This window comes from Numida meleagris, chromosome 7, assembly GCF_002078875.1.
Source record: "Numida meleagris isolate 19003 breed g44 Domestic line chromosome 7, NumMel1.0, whole genome shotgun sequence".
NCBI lineage: Eukaryota > Metazoa > Chordata > Aves > Galliformes > Numididae > Numida > Numida meleagris.
In genome coordinates, this window is record NC_034415.1 from 19,076,425 (window position 1) to 19,098,531 (window position 22,107).

The 22,107-nt window shown below is 36.7% G+C and overlaps 1 protein-coding gene across 3 annotated transcripts in view; it reads right to left on the bottom strand.

The window, feature by feature from the left end:
• Positions 1-19,754, bottom strand: part of AK5 (adenylate kinase 5) — an 85,958-nt gene extending 66,204 nt beyond the window's left edge. For 2 of the 3 annotated variants that reach the window (XM_021405492.1, XM_021405494.1), the window contains exons 1-4: positions 17,936-18,427; positions 16,758-16,925; positions 11,021-11,190; positions 10,780-10,893 (exon numbers count right to left, since the gene is read on the bottom strand). In XM_021405492.1, the coding sequence (XP_021261167.1) occupies positions 10,780-10,893; positions 11,021-11,190; positions 16,758-16,925; positions 17,936-18,260 (777 nt within the window). In that variant the 5' untranslated portion in view covers positions 18,261-18,427. Of the gene's footprint in view, positions 1-10,779; positions 10,894-11,020; positions 11,191-16,757; positions 16,926-17,935; positions 18,428-19,669 lie in introns of those variants that run through there. The other variant, XM_021405493.1, reaches the window with a different exon arrangement.

Below are 22,107 nucleotides of genomic sequence, written 5' to 3' on the forward strand. Positions count from 1 at the left end.
AATCTTTTTCTCATTAACATTGCCTTTTAAAATGTATTAGGATTCTCTGTATGATAAAAATAAACCCTATTGTACTGTGCATATTTTAATCTCATTACAGATTAGAAAAGATTTATTAGTTCTCAAGCGCAAGCGTGAAGTTATTTCTGCGGTCCTTAGTTATCTGAAAAAAAGGCTTTTAATTAATATTAGTAAAACAATTTAGCTTACTATTCTTGAAATGACGTGATCTAGTTACATTAAAAATTATGGTGGATGATCAAGAACACCAAATAGACACACTTCTCATGGTGCTTCCAATGTATAGAATAAATTTCTTTGTTCATTTGTCTGCCAATTTGAGGTATACAAGTGTATCACCAAAACATCTACATGTGTTCTAAAGGAATAAAGAAGGAATTTATATCTTCATGTTCTTCATACAAGTTGTTGCCAATATATTACTGTCGAAGACCAGAACAAAAATGTGTTTCTGCATATGCTCTATATCTAGGTCCCTCTATCCAATGATGTCTAATTGCCTGACATAGGCAATTAAATGCCTGAGGATAGCTGTATACTAGTCTGAATAGTCGAGACTTCACAGTAAAGACAAATCTGAAAAGCAAGCAACCAAGTAAGAAATAAGAAAATAAAATAACAATCCTGCCTAGCAGGATTTCTGTCATTTGAGGGAATACAATGTGAAGTACAGTCTGGCCTTTTCTCTTGGCAGTGAAAGCATAGAAAGGCTCTTCTGGAGTCAAAAGAAACAAACACAACTTTTCAAAATTGGAGTGACGGTCATTAGCCTTTGCTTGCAAAGTAGTTCACTAGAAGAGTAGGATATGGAGGAAATAGAAAGTTGCTAGAAAGCAGAGCCATTTTCCAACCATAAAGGACATTCTGATAAGCAGCAGTGGCAAGTAGAATGGTGGCCTCTTTATCATTACTGAAAACTAAACTAGATCTGAAAGAAATCAATTTATATTTTATTCACATTGTAGATGATTAGAGATGTGAGGACAGAAACTAAAAGCTAAACTCCAAATTACAAACCTTGTATTTTTTTCTGAGTATACATCAGGTTTTGCAACAACCAACCTTATACTTTTATTTTTCTTTTTTAAATAGTTGTGACTAGGAGGGAAGCTGTGTCCTACTTCCAAATCAGGTACTTCAACTATAATCAAATAAGAATAATTTTCTCTGTCTTTTTGGCCTGTTTTAATTGACAGGGTTATTTCATTCTTTCATGGGATTAATTAATTATGGCGGTTAATCTTATTACCATGCAGTAGCTTTAGGGGTGCATAATTATTCATGTGAAAGACTACGAAGGTAAGTTTCTGTGTTAGGTCTTTATGCAACATGGACTTACTCAAAGTAGCTTGATTAAAGTTTGCATTATTAGAAACAGAACAAGAAATTAGAAATTGGGAGTTTAAAGAACATACAGCAATAAAGCAATCCAGATTTTGACATGGATCTTAACCACTGCGAAAAGAGAATACAGAAGAACAAAAGATATCAGAACCTGCTGGGTCAAGGAACTCTGTCTCATGAAAGGGAATGACTGATGCACATTGTAGAGGACGGAACAGAGGTATTTCCTTTCCCAGTGTGGATATTCAGCTGATTGTACCTTCCTAACATAAATTCTGCAAAATCTGTAACTGTGAATCAGAGATCTAGAAAAGTGAGGGACAAAAATAATTTATACAAGCGAATAGCTTCATTCAGTATTTCCATTTCTGCAGATTCCAATAGCTGTGAGGAAAGATGGTAAGAAATCCTCAGATGAAGATGTAGCTCCAAGCTGTAGCTGGCCCTCTTCCCACTTTCAACTCTTACTCCCAAACACTTTCAGGACTACCACCTACCACATACTCGGGTCCATGAAGTCTCACTAGATCTCCTCCGGTGTAGAACCTAAGCTCTTGCTTATCACGTAACTTCTCATACAGCATCAAACCTTACACAGAGAACTTAGAATAAATAGATCTCCCATCAAATGAGTAGTCCTAAAAGAAAAAGAGGCAAAGGAAAGGTCTCCTCTTTGTCAGAAACCTGACACTGCAGCTTTCCACAGTCAGCTTCAGTTCTTTAAAGAAAGCATGGCTTAGTAATTGCAGCCTCACAGGGAGGGAAGGATCTGAAAGTCATCGTGACCCCATCAGGTGTGTGAATTCTCATCTGCTTAAAGCCAACAAACAAGACTTCAGCAGTCAGTTCTTTTCTAAGAAAATGGGAAAGCATACTCTGGGCCTATTTTTTTTTTTAAGTTTCTAATGGTAAAATGAAGATAATGAGGTACAACATAGTAATTGCTGTGGAAAATTAATTAATTAGACCTTTAATTATTCCCTATTGCTTTTTAAAAAGGCAAGTTCTCTACAGGAACTAAGTATTGTTCTTAATTTTCTTATTAGTAACAGTAACAATACAAAAGACAGTGTCAGAATCCCAGGAACTAAAGCTACTTATTCTGACAGTCTCGCTTTTGTGATTTGAAATACATTTCATTCACTGAAATAAAATGTCATTGAGAACAATGACTTAAAATTCTTAGTTCACAAAGTCTAGTTTTAAATGAAGTATTGTCCAAAACTTTTTTTGGAAGTGGAAAAAAAAGGTAATTCAAGCCTATTTGTGATAGGAATACAAAATAGAGTCTGATTATGTGATGCCTTCATGAATTCCTCTCTTACTTGCAGAACACTCATCTTCATCATCAGAAAATAGCTGGAAACCATTTAATAAACATGTCTCTGCTTGGTTTTTGATGCATGAAAGGGTAATTTCTATATCCATGTGGAAACAGACTTCATAGTATTTACTATATTTCTCCTACATGTATTTATAGCCTTCAGGATAAACCCTTGAAAGACTATTGATATTTCATTCCTGTTTCTTCCATTTACCTCAACTGCACCCATGTGCAAAACATGCTTATAAATAAGGTGGAATACAACAGACTAGTGTGAACATCGGAGGTTACTCCTCTGGCAGTATAGCTAGCTCTCTATAAATATGAGTATAAAACTGCTTTTTTTTTCTTTTTTTTCTTTTTTTTTTTTCTAACAGAGGAAAGAATTTTTTATGACTCATCCAAAAACGAGCGTAATTCAGAATTAAACATTGTTGAGTATTTTGAGTAGGGAATAAGGTTTATTCTTAGTTTGAGCTTACAGAAATGGTCTTCTGTGTATAGATCCAGCACAGATAGGAGAACTGCATTCCTTCATGCTGATTCCCCCTAACATACTTATCTTATGTTGAAGGTAGATTGTCTTACTCACATCCAGGGGAACCAAATTTAACTACTTACAAACTGGGATTTGGCAGAAAGGAAAATCTTGGTCTATGGGAACAGATAAGTTTCTGGTTATTCACAACTTTCTGAATTTTAACTGATACAAAGAACATATGGCAACAACTTAAAATATCACTGGTAGGAAATGTTCAGTCCTCTCATTCTTTTAGAATAGTATTTACTAGTAAGTAAATCATACTCTCTTTGGGTCTCAATATCCTTCCTTTAAAGTGGTACAAAAAGTAAGTCGAGAGTATTCCATTCAAGTCAGTAATTGATGTAAAGCAGTATGAGTAGAAACATGGTCTTCTCTCTTGGAATATTTTCTATATCTCCTCCTGTTAGTGAAAGTAGAGTGGTTGTTTGCTAGAAATTAGATGATTACACTCTCTGTTGTTGTTTTGCATTAGGCAAGAGATGAAAACACTTTGCTTCTTAATTCCTGGTATATTCCATTAGACACTCATGAGAAACTTAACCTACAGCTCATAAAAAATCATCATTAATTCAACAGTGCATTTTATGCCAATTGGTGAATGTAACTAGCAAGTTAATTTGTGCCAATTCTAAGGATGCTCTCACTTGTAATTACTGACTTGATTTTACAGTTCCATCTCTGCTGGGTTACCAGACTGCATTTTTTTTTTTCCTGTTTTAGAAAAGCAAAATCATGAATCTTCTTGTCAAAGAATGAATCCTGAGGGTAGGATTCTTTCTGGCAAATGCTTCTGAAACATACTCACATTGCCTGACAATAAGCATCCAGCAAATTGTCCAGACTAGGTGATTAGGCTCACTGGTAATTGATTAAGAGAGCCAGGTGCTTTTAGGGAGGACTGATACAGATTTCCCTCTGTGTAGAAGAGCTAACCACTTGAAATTCCTAGCTGTAAATACAGTACTTCTACAAAGAAGCCTAAGCAGACCTCAAGTTCAGAATTGCACAGCAGGTATCTTAAGCCTTTCTGAACACAGACTATTAGGTTATTTCCTGAGAGATAAGAATCAGCAATGGATGAGCTTTCCTTTGGAAAGCAGGGAAGAGTCTTCACTCAGAAAAGAGAAAACATGAGATCTTACCCGGCAGAAACTTGAATCATTGCTTGTCTTTCTCAGGAGAGTGCTTTAGCTACCCGGGGAGAAGACAGACAATGATAAGGCCATTCTACAGACTTCCTGTTCTTTCTTGACTTTAAGAAAGCAATTTAAAACTCACAGGGCCAGTGAAAATGAATGAGAAAAACATAGCAATGCAACCTTATGTTGTGGTATGCTGCTACTCCTCATACAGATGACTGGTTATATATATCCATCATCACAGACTGTATCTGGGAAGCTTCTCGGACTATGAAGTGGAACTGTGGGGGAAGGGAGATAGAAACTGAGGAAGGGATGAAATGAAGAGCATATAAAGACAGTGGTGCAGAAAAATAGATTTACTGTAACAAAAACCTATTGCAAAGAGTAGATTCTTTCCCCTTCAGTGGATTACCAGAAGGATTGCATTCATTTTATTAGTTGTTCTGGAGCTCACATTCTTGATGGAGCAGGTTTTCCATGAGAAGGTCTTTGTGAGGCATGACCTTGGCAGTCAGACTGCTGTAGGTGAGTTGGCCATTAACACCTAAGTCAAGCTTATGAAGGGACTGCAGGCATCATTTCTGCTTGGAGGTTTAATCATCAGACTGTTTTCTTGGCACTGTGAGAGGAGGCTAACTCTTCCTCAACAGCCTATACTGTCTCATCTACGTGGCCTGCTTTACTTTAGCACAATTAATTTACATGGTATTCTGCATAAAATTTTTACATTCTTAGAAATTATTTCTCTTTATCAAGGAATTAAATTATATTCATTAATTATCCATTAATTCTAATAACTCTTCCCCATTTCATTTCACAATTAACAAAACAATATATTTTAAGCAAATTTCATCCGTACTTACTGAAATTAACAGTGTTCATATCGGTGAAGAAATCGGAAGGAAAGTTATGCGTAAATAACTGAAAAAGGGAGGAGAAAAACAAAACAAAACAAAAAAATCCCAAAGCAGTAAGTGAAATTAACTGGTAGATAGTAACATGGTAAATTGTTTCTCCTGGGAAGGGTAAAAACATATTGCTACGTGAGTGAGAGACTGCACACAAAGTCAAGCTGCAGTTTCTTCTTCACAAGTCATTTGAGTTCAGTACACCAGTCAGATCATTTCACTGCAGTGTTAGTGGAGATGAAGATATTTAGAATGCTTGAGCATGCTCGTACTCTAGGTGACTTGCTGAATTTCAAGCTGACAGGTTAATGGTAAGTAAACCATTTTCTCCTTGGCATTTTTGAAAGTGTGCTTTCAATCTATACACTTTTCTAGTATTTGCACTCAGCAGAGATAATGGATAGCCTAGGAATTTCTGCTTTAGGGTTACTATATGTCTGTGACTGAAAAGCTAAATAAATGAGTATTGAAGCAGCATACTGCCGATCCGAAGGAATTTTAAAATGACCAAGATCCAGAAATTATCAAATATTTAAAATAAATATGTAAACTGGAAGTTCTATTTGCTTTTGAGCTATTAAAATTCATCTTTTCATTTTTTCTCTAAAACCATGAGTACTTGAAACGTATTTTGTTTCATAGTGAGAGCTGTAATTCTCATAATCATGTGACTGAGGGAAAGTCATAGAATATCCTGAGTAGGAAGGGACCCACAAGTATCGAGTCCACCTTCTGCAGTCTTCAAAGGCAGAATAAAAAAAGAAAATATATGGGCTTTATTTCAACTCCAGTAAGAAGTTCCCAGAAAACTGATTGACTTCTCCAGTACTTGCAGCTATGAGGTCTGACAGGCTGAAATGAATAACTGACCATTAAGAAATTAAGCTGGTGTAACTAAGTGATCAGTGACAGAGTTGCTACTGGCCTATAAGCACTGATGAAAATATGCAAACATCACTGATGACATCTTAAGACTTCTCTCCTGCTCAGAATATATGGATGATAGGAACAGTGATATTAAAAAGCTCAAAATAATAATTAAAAACTTTTAATTCTAATTTAAAATTCCTCAGATCTGTAAAGTGCTTTTCATCCACTTACTCCAGATTGACATTATTGCTTGGAAACAGAGTGAGTTCCTTCTGGCTTCTAGATCTGAGCAGGAAGAGAGATGCTGTGATACTGTGAGTGTTGCAAATGATACACTGACTTATCTTAGGCATTTTAGTCACTGATATGTGATGCGTTTTAGTACAGTTCTGCCTAGCAACACTTTGAGAACTTACTGTCCACATCAGAGCCTGGCAACATAATAAGAAAGAAGTTATAATTTTTTTTAACTATTCCTATCTTTGGGAATGTTAGTATAACTTGGTATGCCCTGGCTTGTTTACTAACATTTCTACTAGAGAAAAATTTAGCTTCTGGATTAGTTAATGGGATAAAAATGTGCAAGAGCAATTACAAGTGAAGTTCAATGAGAGTTCTTTAACATTGTGTATTTCTGTGCTGTGTATTATATAGGACTATTATATTATTATAGGACTATTACATATATAGGACAGATATTATAACCAGAGTTCTGACTTATATGTATTCATTTAACTTTTTCACAAAATAAAGAGAGAATGAAAACTAAAATAATGTCAGGTCTCAGTAACAGCTATGTCAGCCATAAAACCAAAGGAATTATTTTAGCATAAACAATCTATGTTAAAGCTGTCTGCAGATGCAGTGCAGTTAGATTCTACGTGTGCTTGCAAAAGAAACCAGGTGCTTTAACTGACTTTATCCTCTTCCGCTGCTATTAATATGGTGAACCACTTCCAGTATAAATTAGTTTATCTTCACAATAACTCAGCACAGTTCTTAATAGTGCAAGCAATGTAGCAACATATCCAAAAATGTTTGGTAAGCAGATTTCGAGGAATTACAGTGTTTTTGGGAACAGTTCAGATTTTATGCCTTTCAGTTCTTTAGTATCCACAACATGCAGAGGCAGAGAAAGGGGAGATGGTGTGGCTTAGATTAAAATTGTATAAAGCATATGAATAACAAAACAACATAGATTTCTTGTGATTAATGAAGACCAGATATGCTCTCTTGATCTACAATAATTCTTGGTTTTTGCAGCCTGCTTTGTTTGTAGATCTCCTATTCTCCTTACATTTGTTCAGTCTGTGTTTGAATCTTAGCTATTCTCTCAGTATCTTGTATTACTCACCTCTAGTTCCATACAGTGCAATAACTTGTCCTTCACATTTTCCCCCTGCAATTTATTTTTTGGTATTATTAAATATATGCTTGGAGTGTTTTTTTCTATCTATGTAAATAAGGGCAAAGGAGAAAGGCTACACAGTGCAAAATGCTACTGGTAAAATGAATGCTTCTTTGCTTATTTAAAGCTTTCGCGATATTACAGATGAATATACATTCCAGTACACTCAAAGGATGAAGATAAACTAATAGTCACCCTCCTCCCTACTGTGTATTCCTACTCTACATCCTGTATGACTGAAAGAACTGAGAAGGTCAACGCATTCTATTCAACCGGATATACAATTACCATCATTATTTTAATTTACATCATAAATTCCACAAGTGTTCTAGCTGCTTCACTGAACAAATAATACTGTAAAATCACTGTTCTAAATGATATGATTTCATTTTAGAATATTTGTAATCAAAACAATTAGCAAGAGTGAAGAGATCGTATAATATGAGAAAACAATTATATAAATACTTCAAGCACCTTTTGACAGTTCCCCTAAAAGTAACCTTCATTACAAAATGTTCTGCTTTTTTCAGGAATATAAACATGAAATGGTCTTAAAGTGACCAGTGCAAAATAAGTATTAGTCCCTGAGTAAGCTGTTGATAATGAGAATAAGAATTGATTTTTATTCAGAACTTTTTATCAATACATTTTACTATTCTACAGGTGAAGTCTTTGTAAGAATAGGGTATATGAATTATTGCATAATGTGATTAGTCTATTTGCGTTTTGTGAGATTTCACCATTTTCTTCACAAGGATGTTCCATTGCTTAATAGGTCTTCTAATTAGAAAGAGGCTTACTATTTAATCAAAACTTTCTTTCCTGAAATTTCAACTAATTATTTCTCATATTGTCACTTTTGGATAATGAGAACAATTCTGCTTCTTCCTCATCATAAATTGTGAGTGGCTTCTACACACTGCGACAAAGAAAGCTATAACATTTCTAAGCTGTGGAAAACACCTGCTGCATCTTTAATTGCAGACCTACACAAATCATCACAACAGTTAATCACTGAATTCTCCACAGCTCAATTACACTTCCCATTGAGGGATCTCTGAGATGCTTAAAAATGTTAACATGTTTAATGTAAATAATTTGACATGCCGTGGATTACTGTCAGCCCCATAATATGAGGAAAGATGAGCACCATGTCTGCTGGTAGTTCCTTTGCCTAATCACAAGACCATCAGTATGTGAGCAACATTACGGCTTACCAAACAGAGGATTTTAAAAAACAGTAAACATATTTTTTAAAAATATTAAATCAATATGAAACACTGAACATACTCCACTGGATTAAAACATATTGTATGTACGTCCTTTTTCTATATTTACTTTACTTCTATGGCCTTAGATATGTTCATATATGAGGTCAGCAGCAAAGATAGATTAAATCAGGAGGTAGCCTAAACAGACCAAGTTTTCTTTCCTTCCCCATATTGATTTCAGAGCAGATAAGATTGAAAGGTGACCCTTTATGAAGTGCTGTGGGATTTTTTTTGAGAGAGACTCGGTCATCTATCTTTCAGGCAGAATCAGGCCTTGAGGTGGATGATTTAACAAATCCCATTAGACTAAAAATGAACAAACTGTCTGAGAATATAATCAAGTCTAAAATGACTAAATCCATTCTCTCGTCTCTAGAAAATAAGACCAATCTACAGCATCCTTGAAGAAATGGAACATACTAAAATGGAGCAAAAGTCAGGCTATCTTTTCATCAGTCTTTTATCAAGTTGACTTATACAATCAACAAGGGCTAACCAAATCAGTAGAGAGGAATCTTTCAAATTAAATTAGGAAATACTGGAAAAGCATACTTGAGTGATGCAGTGGGAGAGTTCAAGCATACACGAAACAGTTTTAATCGTTCTCCCCTTCTATGGTGTGGTTTGCCAGAGCTTTTTCTATTACACTTTGGGTTCCATTTGTTAGTTGGTTTTCTGATGGATCCTATGATGGGTGCTCAAGTGATGTTTAACTGGTTTTCCTTTGTAAAGGGAGAATCTAATAACCTGAAGCACTTAATAATTTAGATCCTGTCAGTTCTTCCACTTTCACCCCTCCCCCCTGTTCTTTCATCAGCCACGACATCAGCACAAAATTGGAGTACTAAGAAATACACTTAAGTCATGGTATCACAAAATATACTGGAGATAAAAATGAGACAAGGAAATGACCATTAAGCCTAAATTTATGCACTATGTTTCATTTATAAAATAATCAATCATCTCTTTAGTTAATTATAAGGAGATATAGCTGGCAGTCATTGGCTCTTTTCTGTAATAACTGTTTTATATATTTCCTTTAATTTCCTCAAATCAGTCTTCTAAATTTTGCCTAGAATACTATCTTATAAAAGCACAGTAATGAAATGCCTCATTAACTGCTTCCTTTTGTTACTTCTGTCTTGGCAATGCCACTTAGAATTCTAAGACGGAACTGGTCATATGCCAGCAATTGTGAAGTACATTGAAATGCTCTGCTTGAAAGACGCTCTGAAAATGCAGCACTGAAACTGCAACCATTACTTGTGACCATAACTGTTACGTTAACAGCGCTCGGTAAGAAAATGACATAGCCTGTTTGTTTTTCCACTGAATTTAAGTATTTTTAGATGAGTTTAAAATATACACATGAAAATAACATCTGAATAGAACTCAGAAATGCACTTCCAGCTGACTAAATCTTAGAACTGTAATTTATAATAACCAAAGTGACTTAAAAAAATACATATTGTTTCTGGTTCAGAAAACCTGCAAAACAGGCAGTTTTATTCCAGTCTTTTCAATGCACTGTAGTGATGTGAGATTAAATGTATTGTGAATGTATGCATTGATTTAAGTATGTTTCTCTTAATGTAGATTAAATTGAACAATTAGGTATGGAAATATGTTTTCCCCCTTTCTAAATCACTAATATATATATAAAAATAACTGTTCGATTTTATGTAATTTTCTTCATCATGAGAGGATTTTAATTACTGAGGCAGGAGTTTTGGATTATTGGTTATGTTATTATGCTTTCTTTTTACAAATACTCTGTCTTCACACTCTGTAGCATAAACCAAAATAATGTCCTTCTTTTAGTCTGTAATTATGTGCTTGCAAAGATTTAAAGAGGAATGCTCAGTTAGAAATAACTAGTCTTTCTTGGAATTTCAAGAAGCCTAACTGTTAAAGAAATACAAATAAAATAAACAAAACGTCTCTTACTTGATCCTCAAAGGAGATTGCCTGGGCAACGTCTCTGGGAAATCCATCAATCACTATACCCTCTTCATCGGGGATCTGCATTAATCTCTGTTTGATCTCAGTTATAGTTGTTTCCTTTCACAGAGAAAAGAAGTTTATTCAGTATTGTGAAGTAGGTTTCCTTGATGGTGCACATTAAGACAGCATGTACAAATCCTTAGAAAGTAAATATTAACACAGGATAGGCTTAACTCTGTTGTACCTGGGGGGCTAGTTCTCCAGTAGTAATTATTTTAGCAATTAGACTCCATTTTCTATTGCTGCTTGTGCTGTGGATCTTCTTCCTTAACAATTCACCAACTGATATGTAGTTAAATCCATAGCGTTCTGCTATTTTCAAACTCTGTGTTCCTTTACCACTTCCTGGGCCACCTATTGTTAAAGATAAGCAAAACATGAAATTAAACTGTCATCCGAAGTACCCAGTCACATGTGAAATCTCTGCTGTCAGCACCAATCTTCCAGTACCAGAACACACCTTGCAGTTGCATGATTTGTTACCAGTCATTAGAGATGGCTCTCACCTACCCGGTTATACAGGTAACAGCTTTTAAAAGTAGAAAAGAATACAAATTACTTATGAAGAAAAAGTAAACATCCTCTCTTGGGCTTGACCTCATTCTAAAACTGTTCCTGCAAAGGAATTTTTCCTGATTTGTACTAGAGGGAGAGACAAATGAACCAGTCTCCTCTGAACTTTTTGAATCCAAAGGTGGAATCAAATAGTCTTGTTTACTCATGGCACAATCATACCTGGTTAAATAAAGCAGTGAAATCAATGGACTACTCATGAAATTGAACTAATAAAATCTGCTCCTAGATACGCTTACATGAGTTTCTGAGGTTTTGTAATTTTAAAATACAGAAAAATATTAAATAATCAGCTGAGATATTTCCATAGTTATTTGGTAGATGTATTCTTATTGAACCTTGCATACTTCTGGTGTTGATGCTTGAAGCATCTGGTAGAGAAGCAATTTGTTGGATTCAGCTTGCTGGACAACTTGAAGAATAAAGACACCCTTCAGTGCAGTGCAGGTAGAGTAGATACCAAAATCACAGCCACGTTAGTAGCGAATGCTGAAGTGAGAGACGCTTGGACAGCAGAAGCAAGAATGCATATATAAAAAAGTCAGAACGGATCTGAACTAATAGAATGTGATAAGATGTGAAGAACAGAGAAACTGGAACCCAGTATGTAAAAACAGGGAATGGTTTTGATGGAAATAAATATTTATTTATAGAAAAAATTGATATTACTCTATAGCATACAAAAGCAAAACCAAAACAAATCTTTTGATATTAACTCCCAACACTAACTAGATATTTTGAGGGCATTTCTGTGTGAGAGCATTGAGTTTTACTTCAACAGACAAAGAATTAGTCTCATTAAAGTTATAATGCACGTTTTCTCTGAGCTTTGAAAAATACAATGTGATGAAAGTAAATATGGATACAATAAGCTGTCTTCTAGTAATAATAGAACTCTTTCTTATCATTCTCTGCATAATTCCCATGAATAGCATTTAGGCATTTATATAATTAATACAGATTTGGCTGTAGAATAAGATTTCCAGTACTTCTTCCTCCACAATTATGACACTCTGTGTAACCAGGCTCAAACCTGTACCATAGCATTACATGTCAGAGAGCTTTCAGTGCCACCAGCAGCCATGAGGAACATTTCTGCACCCAGACTGTGCTGGTAACTTGGCCTTGCTGTTGCATCTCAAATCAGGACCCATTTGAAAAGAATGTGCATGGAATCTTAAATACTGATAGGGTCTTCCTGTACCCAGTTCACCGTATGATTATCCAATTAACTTAAATCACTCTTAAATCAAGCCAGGTTAAGATAAATGCAAATCTAAGGATATATCTGTAACATTCTACTAGACAATGTAGTTACAAATGTTCATAAAGCACACAAAGAAGTGAAAGAAAAACTGTCTTATTCTGTGCTGTAATATTAAAACAGAAAAATAATCTTCTCTCATTCAGTTCACTTGCTGTTTCTTGCCTAACAAGGCACAAACTTTCTCTCTTCTTTTTGCAGACTGAATTAGGCTTTACAGCTATTCTTGAATATCAAGTCTTCTAGGTGATCTAGTTTTTTTCAGCTATCCCCTTTGTTAGAATAGAGAATGTTTCCCTTTTGTAGATATACAAGCATTTGTTATATCAGGAATCATCTCTTCCACTCAGGTGGCTACAAAGCAGCTCTGCTTTGGCTCTCTTTAGTTCCCTCCGATGGCACGCTCAGCCTTCCCCATGACAGCTACATTTCACCAAACCTTATGGTCTGTTTCGCTCCTGTATCAAAACCATACCTGATACAGATGTTCAAACAAGACCATACTATGTTGTTTATAATTTATTACAAGCTCTTGTTAGTCTGGAATAATTGTGGGTTTGGAGTAGTTGATTCCCAGTGTGCTTTTCCTTAGGTGGATGAAAAGGACAGCACAGAGAAGTGCCGCTAATTGCCAGCTGATTGCTGCTGGTTTGCATGGAGTAGGTATTGCCAGGTGAATAAGTATGTCTATTATTAACTACAGGAATGTCTACTCACTCTGTGTAAAGATTTCCATAAGATATATATATAAAGCCACATACTGCAATCTAATGTGCATAACATAAATAATTTATATAATCTATGTATTATATTATGTGTTTATTCAAGTGCACCATTTATTTGTATTAATTTATGTGGCTTTTTTTTTCAATAATACTAGCTACCAGATAAAAGCAGCAGTAGGTTGTGACTGCATTGAAGCAAAGAGTTTATAAAACACATTGGCTTCAATGCTGTGCATAATTCTTGCAGATATAAATCTTCCTTTCAAGGATGGAAATTCAGTTTATTTCCCTGAGTAGGTCAGACCAGTTTGAAACAAACTGTCTTGCACCTCAGAAACAAGAAAGATGCAAAACATAAATAGATCACATGTAGAAATTAGAAACAGTAGAAAATTTGAGATCAAGGGAAATAGTTATATATTACAGTAGAGTTACAAAAGATGCCAGAAAAAGAGAAACTGTTTCTTGAAAAAACATCAGTAAAATCCTAAAAGAGCTGGAAAAAAAATAGTAGAACTTTCTGAAACCAAGTAGACCTTAAGTTTCTGTAAGGGAGAGATTTCCTTTGTCATTAAAGAGAAGCAGAAAAAAGGTGTAGACTGACACTTCTGTTCTTTAAATTCAAATTTGCAAGCATGAAAAAAAGAGAGAAATGATTTACTTTACTATTCATAAGCCTCTCACATGTCATGTTTTTCTCAATCCAGAAGAATATCCCTTCAGAGCAAACTGATATTATCCATTTACAACCTAATGGGAAACAGGTTATAAAAGAAGAGAAAAGTGATTGGACAAAATTAATTCCCACAGTAAATCATTATATTTTCCATTTTTGGCTCTGATAAATCATACTGGCAAACTGTACACTAGAAAAGAAAATCAAATCACTTTTCTTTTTCATTATTTCCAGTTATTCTGAGATTATACATTATTCAGGAAAAACATGATTATTTCTTAGATGTCTAGACTAGGGAACATTTGCTGCATCTAAGATTATGTTTGCTAACTGGTTTTAAGCAATGCTTGCTATGCCCCAAAAGTTTTACTAAGGCAGTTGTTTTAGTATGGTTTTGTCCATGGAAGTTGAAACTTTTGACTTTGCTTACGTTGTTGTAAATTCAAATTAAACTCATGTAGTAAGATTCCTGAAAAAATCTGTGATTTTAAACCAAGCTGTGGACTGGATTTAACAAATGAAAGGGTCAGCCAACTACCGACACCTCTAGCTTTGATTAATCCTTCAGACTTTTCTTATGAAATTAAAACTTTCATTTAATATTAACTAATGTTTTTCACTAAGTGCATTTTAAAAACAACAGCTTAAAAACATAGTGTACAATGTGGCTAATGATATCAGAGAAATATTTTTTTAAGGTATTCAGACAGTATCAATAGTAAGAACATATTCCTCAAAATACGTTAGGAAGCACATTTTTAAAACACAATCTTGTTTCCTCATGTTGTACTGCCTTAGAAACTTAATTTTCCATTCATTTAGATACATGCCATCCTGGCTGATTCTACCTCATTTTTCACATACTTGCTTCGCACCTTTATATTTCATCAGCAGACTTTTCTGCAAACATAGAAAAAGAACCGAAACCCCACCCTTATGGGTTACTTGGTGCATTATATACGCGATAAATTTCATAAAGTGAGGAAGCTGTAAAATCCTTTATGGAAGCATTAAAAAGATCTTGGGCTAGTGCATTATTAAAGTTCACTAATATGTGAAGCAGAAGACAGTTCCTTAACTTCTGTTTGTTTCGGTCTCCAACAATGAATGGAACTAGTGTCATACTAGCTAGGCAATAAGGTAAATTAAGTCTAGTTAGACATAAATAGGTTGCTTAACTGGAACTTTAGTGGGCATTTTATGCAAACTGAGAACTATGTAACACACTTTTTGCGTACAATTTTTGTCTATTGAAATATATAGTGTCCTTTTTTTCATTTTCTCTCTTTTATACTTTCCATTTATGTTTTTATGTGCTTTCTCAATAGAAAATTGAATTTGGGAGAAATTTTCTTGATATTGTACGAAATTGGACAGTAGCTGTTAAGCTTCATATAGTTTTGTGCAGCTATCAGATCACACTATAATAGGCAGATTCAGAGAAACTCAATTGGAAAATAAATCTGAAATAGCCTTTGTGGGATGTTTACAATGTTCTCTATATAAAAGGGGGAAAACAAAAGCTCTGCAAAATCCATGCTGTGCTCACTATATGCTGGCATTCAAGGATTTCACTTTAAATACTCCTGCACTCAGTTCCAGAGGTGAAAGCCAATCTCTTTCTTTTGTCTAAATCAAATCTTCATTCATCGCTCTACCTTAATGGAGTGACATAAACTTCAGTGCATAAGAGACTTCTGTGGTCATTGAAAAAGAGACAGCTTTTCTCCCTGTTAAAAGGAAGGCTAGCTAATTAATTAAGATGAAAGAAGGGCATGTGGTCTTTCTCCATCTAACATAAACTTGATAGTTCAGTGGTGCATGGAGAGATTTGCACATTGCAATTTGTTATTCAGAAACAAAATATGAAGGCAGTACAAATGCCTAAGACATTCTTTTGGCATACCCCAGATATTTAGAAAAATGCCTTAAAGTGCAGCTATTTCTTAATAAACAGTATGATTGTTTGAGGATGGAAAATTTGAGTTGCTTAGAAAGGGCAGAAAACAGTACACAAGAGAGAACCTGGAGAGAGAACACAATTAACTAATGATAACCAATGACTCTCTCTCCGTGAAGCTGGCACAAGATTCACTTGCCAGTAGATCTAGGGGTTAGTCTATGAATGCTATGCACTAGAGATAGTATACACTCAGCCCAGATGGGCCTAATGATTAGTTTTTAAGGTTCTAAATATAGAGGACAAAAGTTCCTATCACCTATTTGGGCTGGCTTATCCATTATTTTAAATATCCTTTTTTTTTTTTTTTGTGAGCAGCTTTGGGTACATCTACATTAGATGTTTCAGTTCAGATCCAGAGGAAGAACACTTTGGTTCATAACGGGGACCTGTCTTGGAATGGATTTGTTTTAGGTTAAACTCTACCAGCAGATGTATTCCAAAAGTAAACCATGGGCACTCCAGCCACTAACAGACACTGAAGCTACAGAATAGGACCACAGATGCTCATGGTAACTCCACTACAATGCTAGCAGTTAGGATGTTGTGTCCTCAGCGCTAACAACTTCACTTTCTGATTCACTCTAATCGGGCTGCACCACTAGTTAGGGCAAACAGCATACCTGCATTTAAATACACATAGGCATCCACTGTGTTTGCAAAACAAGTAAAAAGTCAAAGCAACAAGGACAAAATGTTGTCAAAATGAGTCTGCGTTCATACCTATGACAAGGATAATTTTTGGTCGAGGTCTTGCAGGATCAAACACATCATATTCCTCAATTAGCTCAGCAGTTTCAGAAAGATCGGTGTCACTTTCTATTGAAAACTGTTGGATTGGAGGGAGTCGGTCATACCGTCGGTAAGGGAAGTTAGAATTATCAGGCATCACTGTAAAATAGTAAGATAAACTGGGAATCGTGCAGATATACAGGAAATTCAGAACCTATACTGTACACAGATTTAAATACAATAAATAAGCACAAGGCATAAAGATTAACTTTACTGTAATATTATCTCCTAATTTTACAATGTGCTTGCTGTGACTCTATTCCTTGCCTCTATTTATCTGATTTATTAAATTGGAACTGCTAGGAGTCTGTTCTCTTTGGTGTTTCTTTAAATTTACAAACACTTCAGCTCTTCTGTGAAAATCTGTTCATAGCACCCAGAGTTTGGCAGTGGCCCCTGAGAAGAGGAAGCTTGTGTTGTGCAGACAGCCTGTACTGCTAAGCAGAACTCCTCTGGTGATACATGTTGTACATAGAGACAGAATAGTATTCTTGCTAATTAGTTTAATGAACTGCTGGATGGCAAGGAAGAATAACTATGGCAACTGAAAGATAAGCTAATTACTCCTTGTTAACATTACAAATAAAATAATTACAGGTATTGATAATGACATTTGCTTTGGTTTTATGGGAAGAACCCTTTTCTAGGAATTTGTCATTTGCATCATATTTACTTCATTTTGTATATAGCTTCAATGCAATTAGGCAAAAAAAAAAAAGAAAAAATTGCAAATGCGGTGAAGTTGGTACATATGTTACCTATAAGGACCCAAAAACATAAGCTAAATGCATTAAGAGAGCTATGACCCTATCTTTGCAAATATTTTAAGGAGAATACGAGAAATCTCTTCACTAATGTGTTAAGCATTTACACAGCAAACATGCATTATCAGGCTGCAAGATGATCACAACTTCCTCTCTCACACATTTGTTACAGGAGGAGAAACCCAAATGTGAAAACCCAGGTGAACAGAAAACTTAATCCTTTGCCTAAGGAAGATCAGAATGAGGCTTGGTCTGCTATAGATGTGAGTATAAAATAATTCAATAGTGGATGTAAAACCATTCATAATACAGAAAATATAAATATTTTCCTACTTAATACATTACCATTTCTGAAAAAAGATCTCCTGGATTGTCCTCCGTTGAGTGGAGGCAGAGTCTTCTTTTCTGGGCTGACAAAAGTGTCCCATTTCACTTTTTCTGATCCTCCAAGCTCTTTCACTTTCTGCAGGCAGCTTTCCAAATATTCAATAGGATCATCAGGTTTGTAACACATTAATCCATTCAACAGACTCTGCAATGTCGGATCAGAAATACATACAATAATGATAGATGATAGGAAGAAAGAAGCACTTATACTTTGAATTTGACCTTGCACAGAGAAATCCTGTATTCCTTGTATATTCAGACTTCCCCATTCAAGCCAATGCATGAGACTGAGGCCTGCATAAATTACATGTTTGAGCAGTCACAAAAAATGATTCAGAATAGGGGGCTTATGGCTATGTCTTTATACTTGCATCAAAATGGAAACTGAAAATAGTTTTTAAAAAATTTCCTTAAATTTTCTTAGACCTGCCATTGGCAAATATATGTACAGCAATGCATGAGCCAAAAAAAACCATACTTATGTACACTCTGTGTTCTGTTAAATCACTAAAATGTGTGTTTTCTTTAAAGACAGGTTCAGCCACAGGTAAAATAAGTATAGTCCTGAGTTAACGATGTAAGACATAATGAAAAAAAATTTTTAGAATCATGAGAAATCCCCACTTATCATCTTGGTAAGTATTGGAAAAAAAAAACCCAAACCCAGAGTTCACAGGCGGTTCCAGATTTAACTGAGTGGAAATTCCCAGCCATTAGAAAATCCCTGTCTGTGCCATTCATTCCACACTCATTGTACCAATGAATACTGTGGGGTGTGTGGAAGGAGGAATGCTAGGCCCTCCTCAGACGCATGGGAATTGATTTTCCTTGACAATGTGATGCATAGGTCATCATCTCACCTCTCCACCAGACAACTGCATCCAACCTGCTCCAAACAATAAATGTTACAGGGTGGTTTCTCTTCCTTTGTGTTTTTCCCAATCTGTGTGCACGTACACTGAGGGTCATAGTTGATGCTGGTCATTAAGAGCTCTAATTCAGGATTTGCTCAATTATGTACAGTTTATACAATGAGTGCGTGCTACTTATACAGATTTGCGATTATAAAATAGGGTATAATGTATATGTACCTAGGCATTATTTTTACTTACCTGACCACAGCAACTAGCTATGTATTTTTGCAGATGTGCACCATTATTGTAAATTGCTAACACCAGCCTTATGCCTGTATAGAAAAACAGTTTGATCTGCATCTCTTGCTAAAGCATTCACATTTTCAGTGTGTCTGTAAAATGTAACCATGCTCTGCGCCCTGTCATTTCCAAACATAAAGAGAACAATGTCTTGCTTTGGAACAGACTACAGAAAAGGCATATTTGTGCGTTTTATATAGAAGGCGGGATGCCAGCTTCTGAAAAAAAATACATGTATATATATATATATACATATATATGTAAATCCACACTGCACGGGGAAGAAGTAATCACCGACCATTAGCAGCAGGTAACTTGCAAGAAGCCGAACAGAGTTTGCTCCCTCCCGAGGGGCTGAACGAGGGCAGCCGCTGCCCCCACCCCGGGCCGGGGGGCGCTGCGGGGCTGCCGCCTTCATCCTACCGCCCGGCATCACCCGCGCCCCGGGGTGGGGGTCCAGCCCGCAGCGGCGCGGCTCCGTCCTTCCAGCCACCTTCAGCCCCCGCCCCCCATAAACACCCAGCCCCGCTAATCCTACCTCGAAAAGCTGCGGGATCTCCCTGCGGGCAAGATACTCCTTCGCCTCACCGGCGCTCATACCGGCGGCAGGGGAGCAGGGGCACGGCGATGCAATGCGGGAACCTCTCGGAAAGGCTTCGGCGGGCGGGCGGGCGGGCGAGCCGGGGCGGGGGGAGGAGGGAAGACAGGCTGCCAGGCTGCCCGCCTCCCCGTCCCCGGTGCACGGAGGGAGCCGGAGAGCTAGTCCCCCCCCCACCAAGGTGGGAGGAAGGGCGGGCGCAGTCTGCCGGGGAAAGTTTCAGGGGGTGCCTGCGGAGAGGCGGAGGTGGGAAGGGGCTCAGCACCGCTGGCGCTCGGGCTGCTAAAATCCCGTGGGCTGTGATCACTCGTAAGTATTGTGACCATTAGATCACAGAGAGGGTCCACATGAGGTCTCTGGTCCAACCTCCAGCTCAGAGCAGGGTTAGTGAGGGCTTGACGTGGTCTCACATTGCAAACCTCCAAGGACTGCACAGCCTCTCTGGGCTGCCTGTACTCGACTGGTCTTGTGGTTTCCTTCCATTCCATTAGAGCCTGTCTTGCCTCAGTTTGTCTCATGTCTACCACCACAGCACCATCGTGAAGTACCTGACTCCACCTGCATAGCAACCTCCTCAAAAGCAGTGGAGAGCTGCTATATGCCCTCTAAGCTGTCCCTAGGCTAAACCAGCCAAGTTCCCTCAGCTCTCTGAAGAGCAAGTACTCTCATAGAATCGTAGAATCATTAAGGTTGGAAAAGACCCCTAAAATCATCTAATCCAACCATCAACCCAATCCCACTAACCATGTCCCTCAGTGCCACATTTCCGTGGTTCTTGAACACCTCCAGGGACGGTGACTCCATCATCTCCCTGGGCAGTCTGTTTCAGTGCTCTTTCTGAGAACAAATTTTTCCTAATATCCAACCTGAACTTCCCTGGCACAACTTAAAGCCATTGTCTCTTGTCCTGTTCCTGGCCAGCTTTGTGGATGTCCACTGAGCTCACTCATTTACCAACATCTTTCTTCTACTGTGGAGCCCAGAAGTGGATGCAGTAGCAGATTCTAGATGCGCTCTGATGAATGTTGTTAAGAGTTTAACTCCTGTGGCACACTGGAAGTTAGAGTATGATATTTCAGTTGCTTAATTGCTGATATCAAGCTTGATGTTCTAATTGGATCTATCTTTTTGATGGTGTTGATCTTTTCTATTACAAACAACATCCATGTAGTTTCACTGATGCATACCCTAACAGGACTAGATTAGCTAACTTCAAGCTGAGCATTTGCTTTCTGTAGCTCTGTATTTTCCCTACAGTAGATAGGTCTTCCCAGGATCTTTCGAGAAGCTTCTCCTCTTGTATGTGGATTTATTTGTGTATCAGCATCAATTTGACATGTTGCTCCTTCTCATAGCAGCCATATTCCTTGTCTTGCAGGCTCTGTAGTTAAATTGCCCCCTTCTTCCTTTGCCCTATTTCCAGCCTTTTATATAGACACTTTCCTTTCTTCTGGAGAGGCTTCCTGTTTGCCAGAGGCAGTTCCATTATCTTCTTCAAAACAAATGAACGGGAAGGCTTTCCAAGTGTTCAACCATCCAGTTAATCCAAGTGGCTTCCACTTGAAGGGGAGCCACCAATATCTCTTTGCATTACTCCACCAATGATGGCCTGTGCTCCCTATCAGCTGAAGTATCACTGGAAAGAAGCTTAGATAAGACAATGTCAGATCTTTCCCAGCTCCATTTTCTATGTATCCAATGGCATCCACTTAAGAAAATTGCAGTGATGTCATGGAATTGGAACATCTCATATGTTAATTTCATGGCTCTAACCCTTCTTTCTATTGGTAAGATTTGAATACGTTCAAATGTAAATTCATTGAAAAGGGAACTTATTTTTATTTAGTGAGTAAAAAGTAGCCTCCAATGTCCTAATTAAAGGATACAAGTTTGCTTTTAAAAGACCTTAAATGAAGCTTGACAAGACGAAAAATGAATTAAATAGATATTTTCTTAAAATAAATTCTGATCTAAGAGTGGGCTAATTGAAGATGCCATCCTATTTAGGAAAACAGAGCTGTAGTTTTGGCATTTTGTGGTTTTAAAATTTATTTTCAGTTTATGCCAAAAAGTCTAGCTATACTATTATTGTCCCAGACAAATTCCATTTATAAGCTTTCAGCATATCTATATTTATATATTCAGCTTTTATGGGTATATAACTATCCCATCTGATGTCCTGGAATAATTTTTCCTTTCATGTGCTTTCCATGTTGTTGCTTGTACCATGACATCTTTCTCAGGAATGGGATTTTTTTTGTGTGTGTAAATTCTTGTCTGACGTTTATTTTCTACCCTGCATTTTGCTCAATTAGATCATACTACCAGGAAAAAAATTCTGACTTTCTGCCATTAAATTATTACCATTATGCACATCT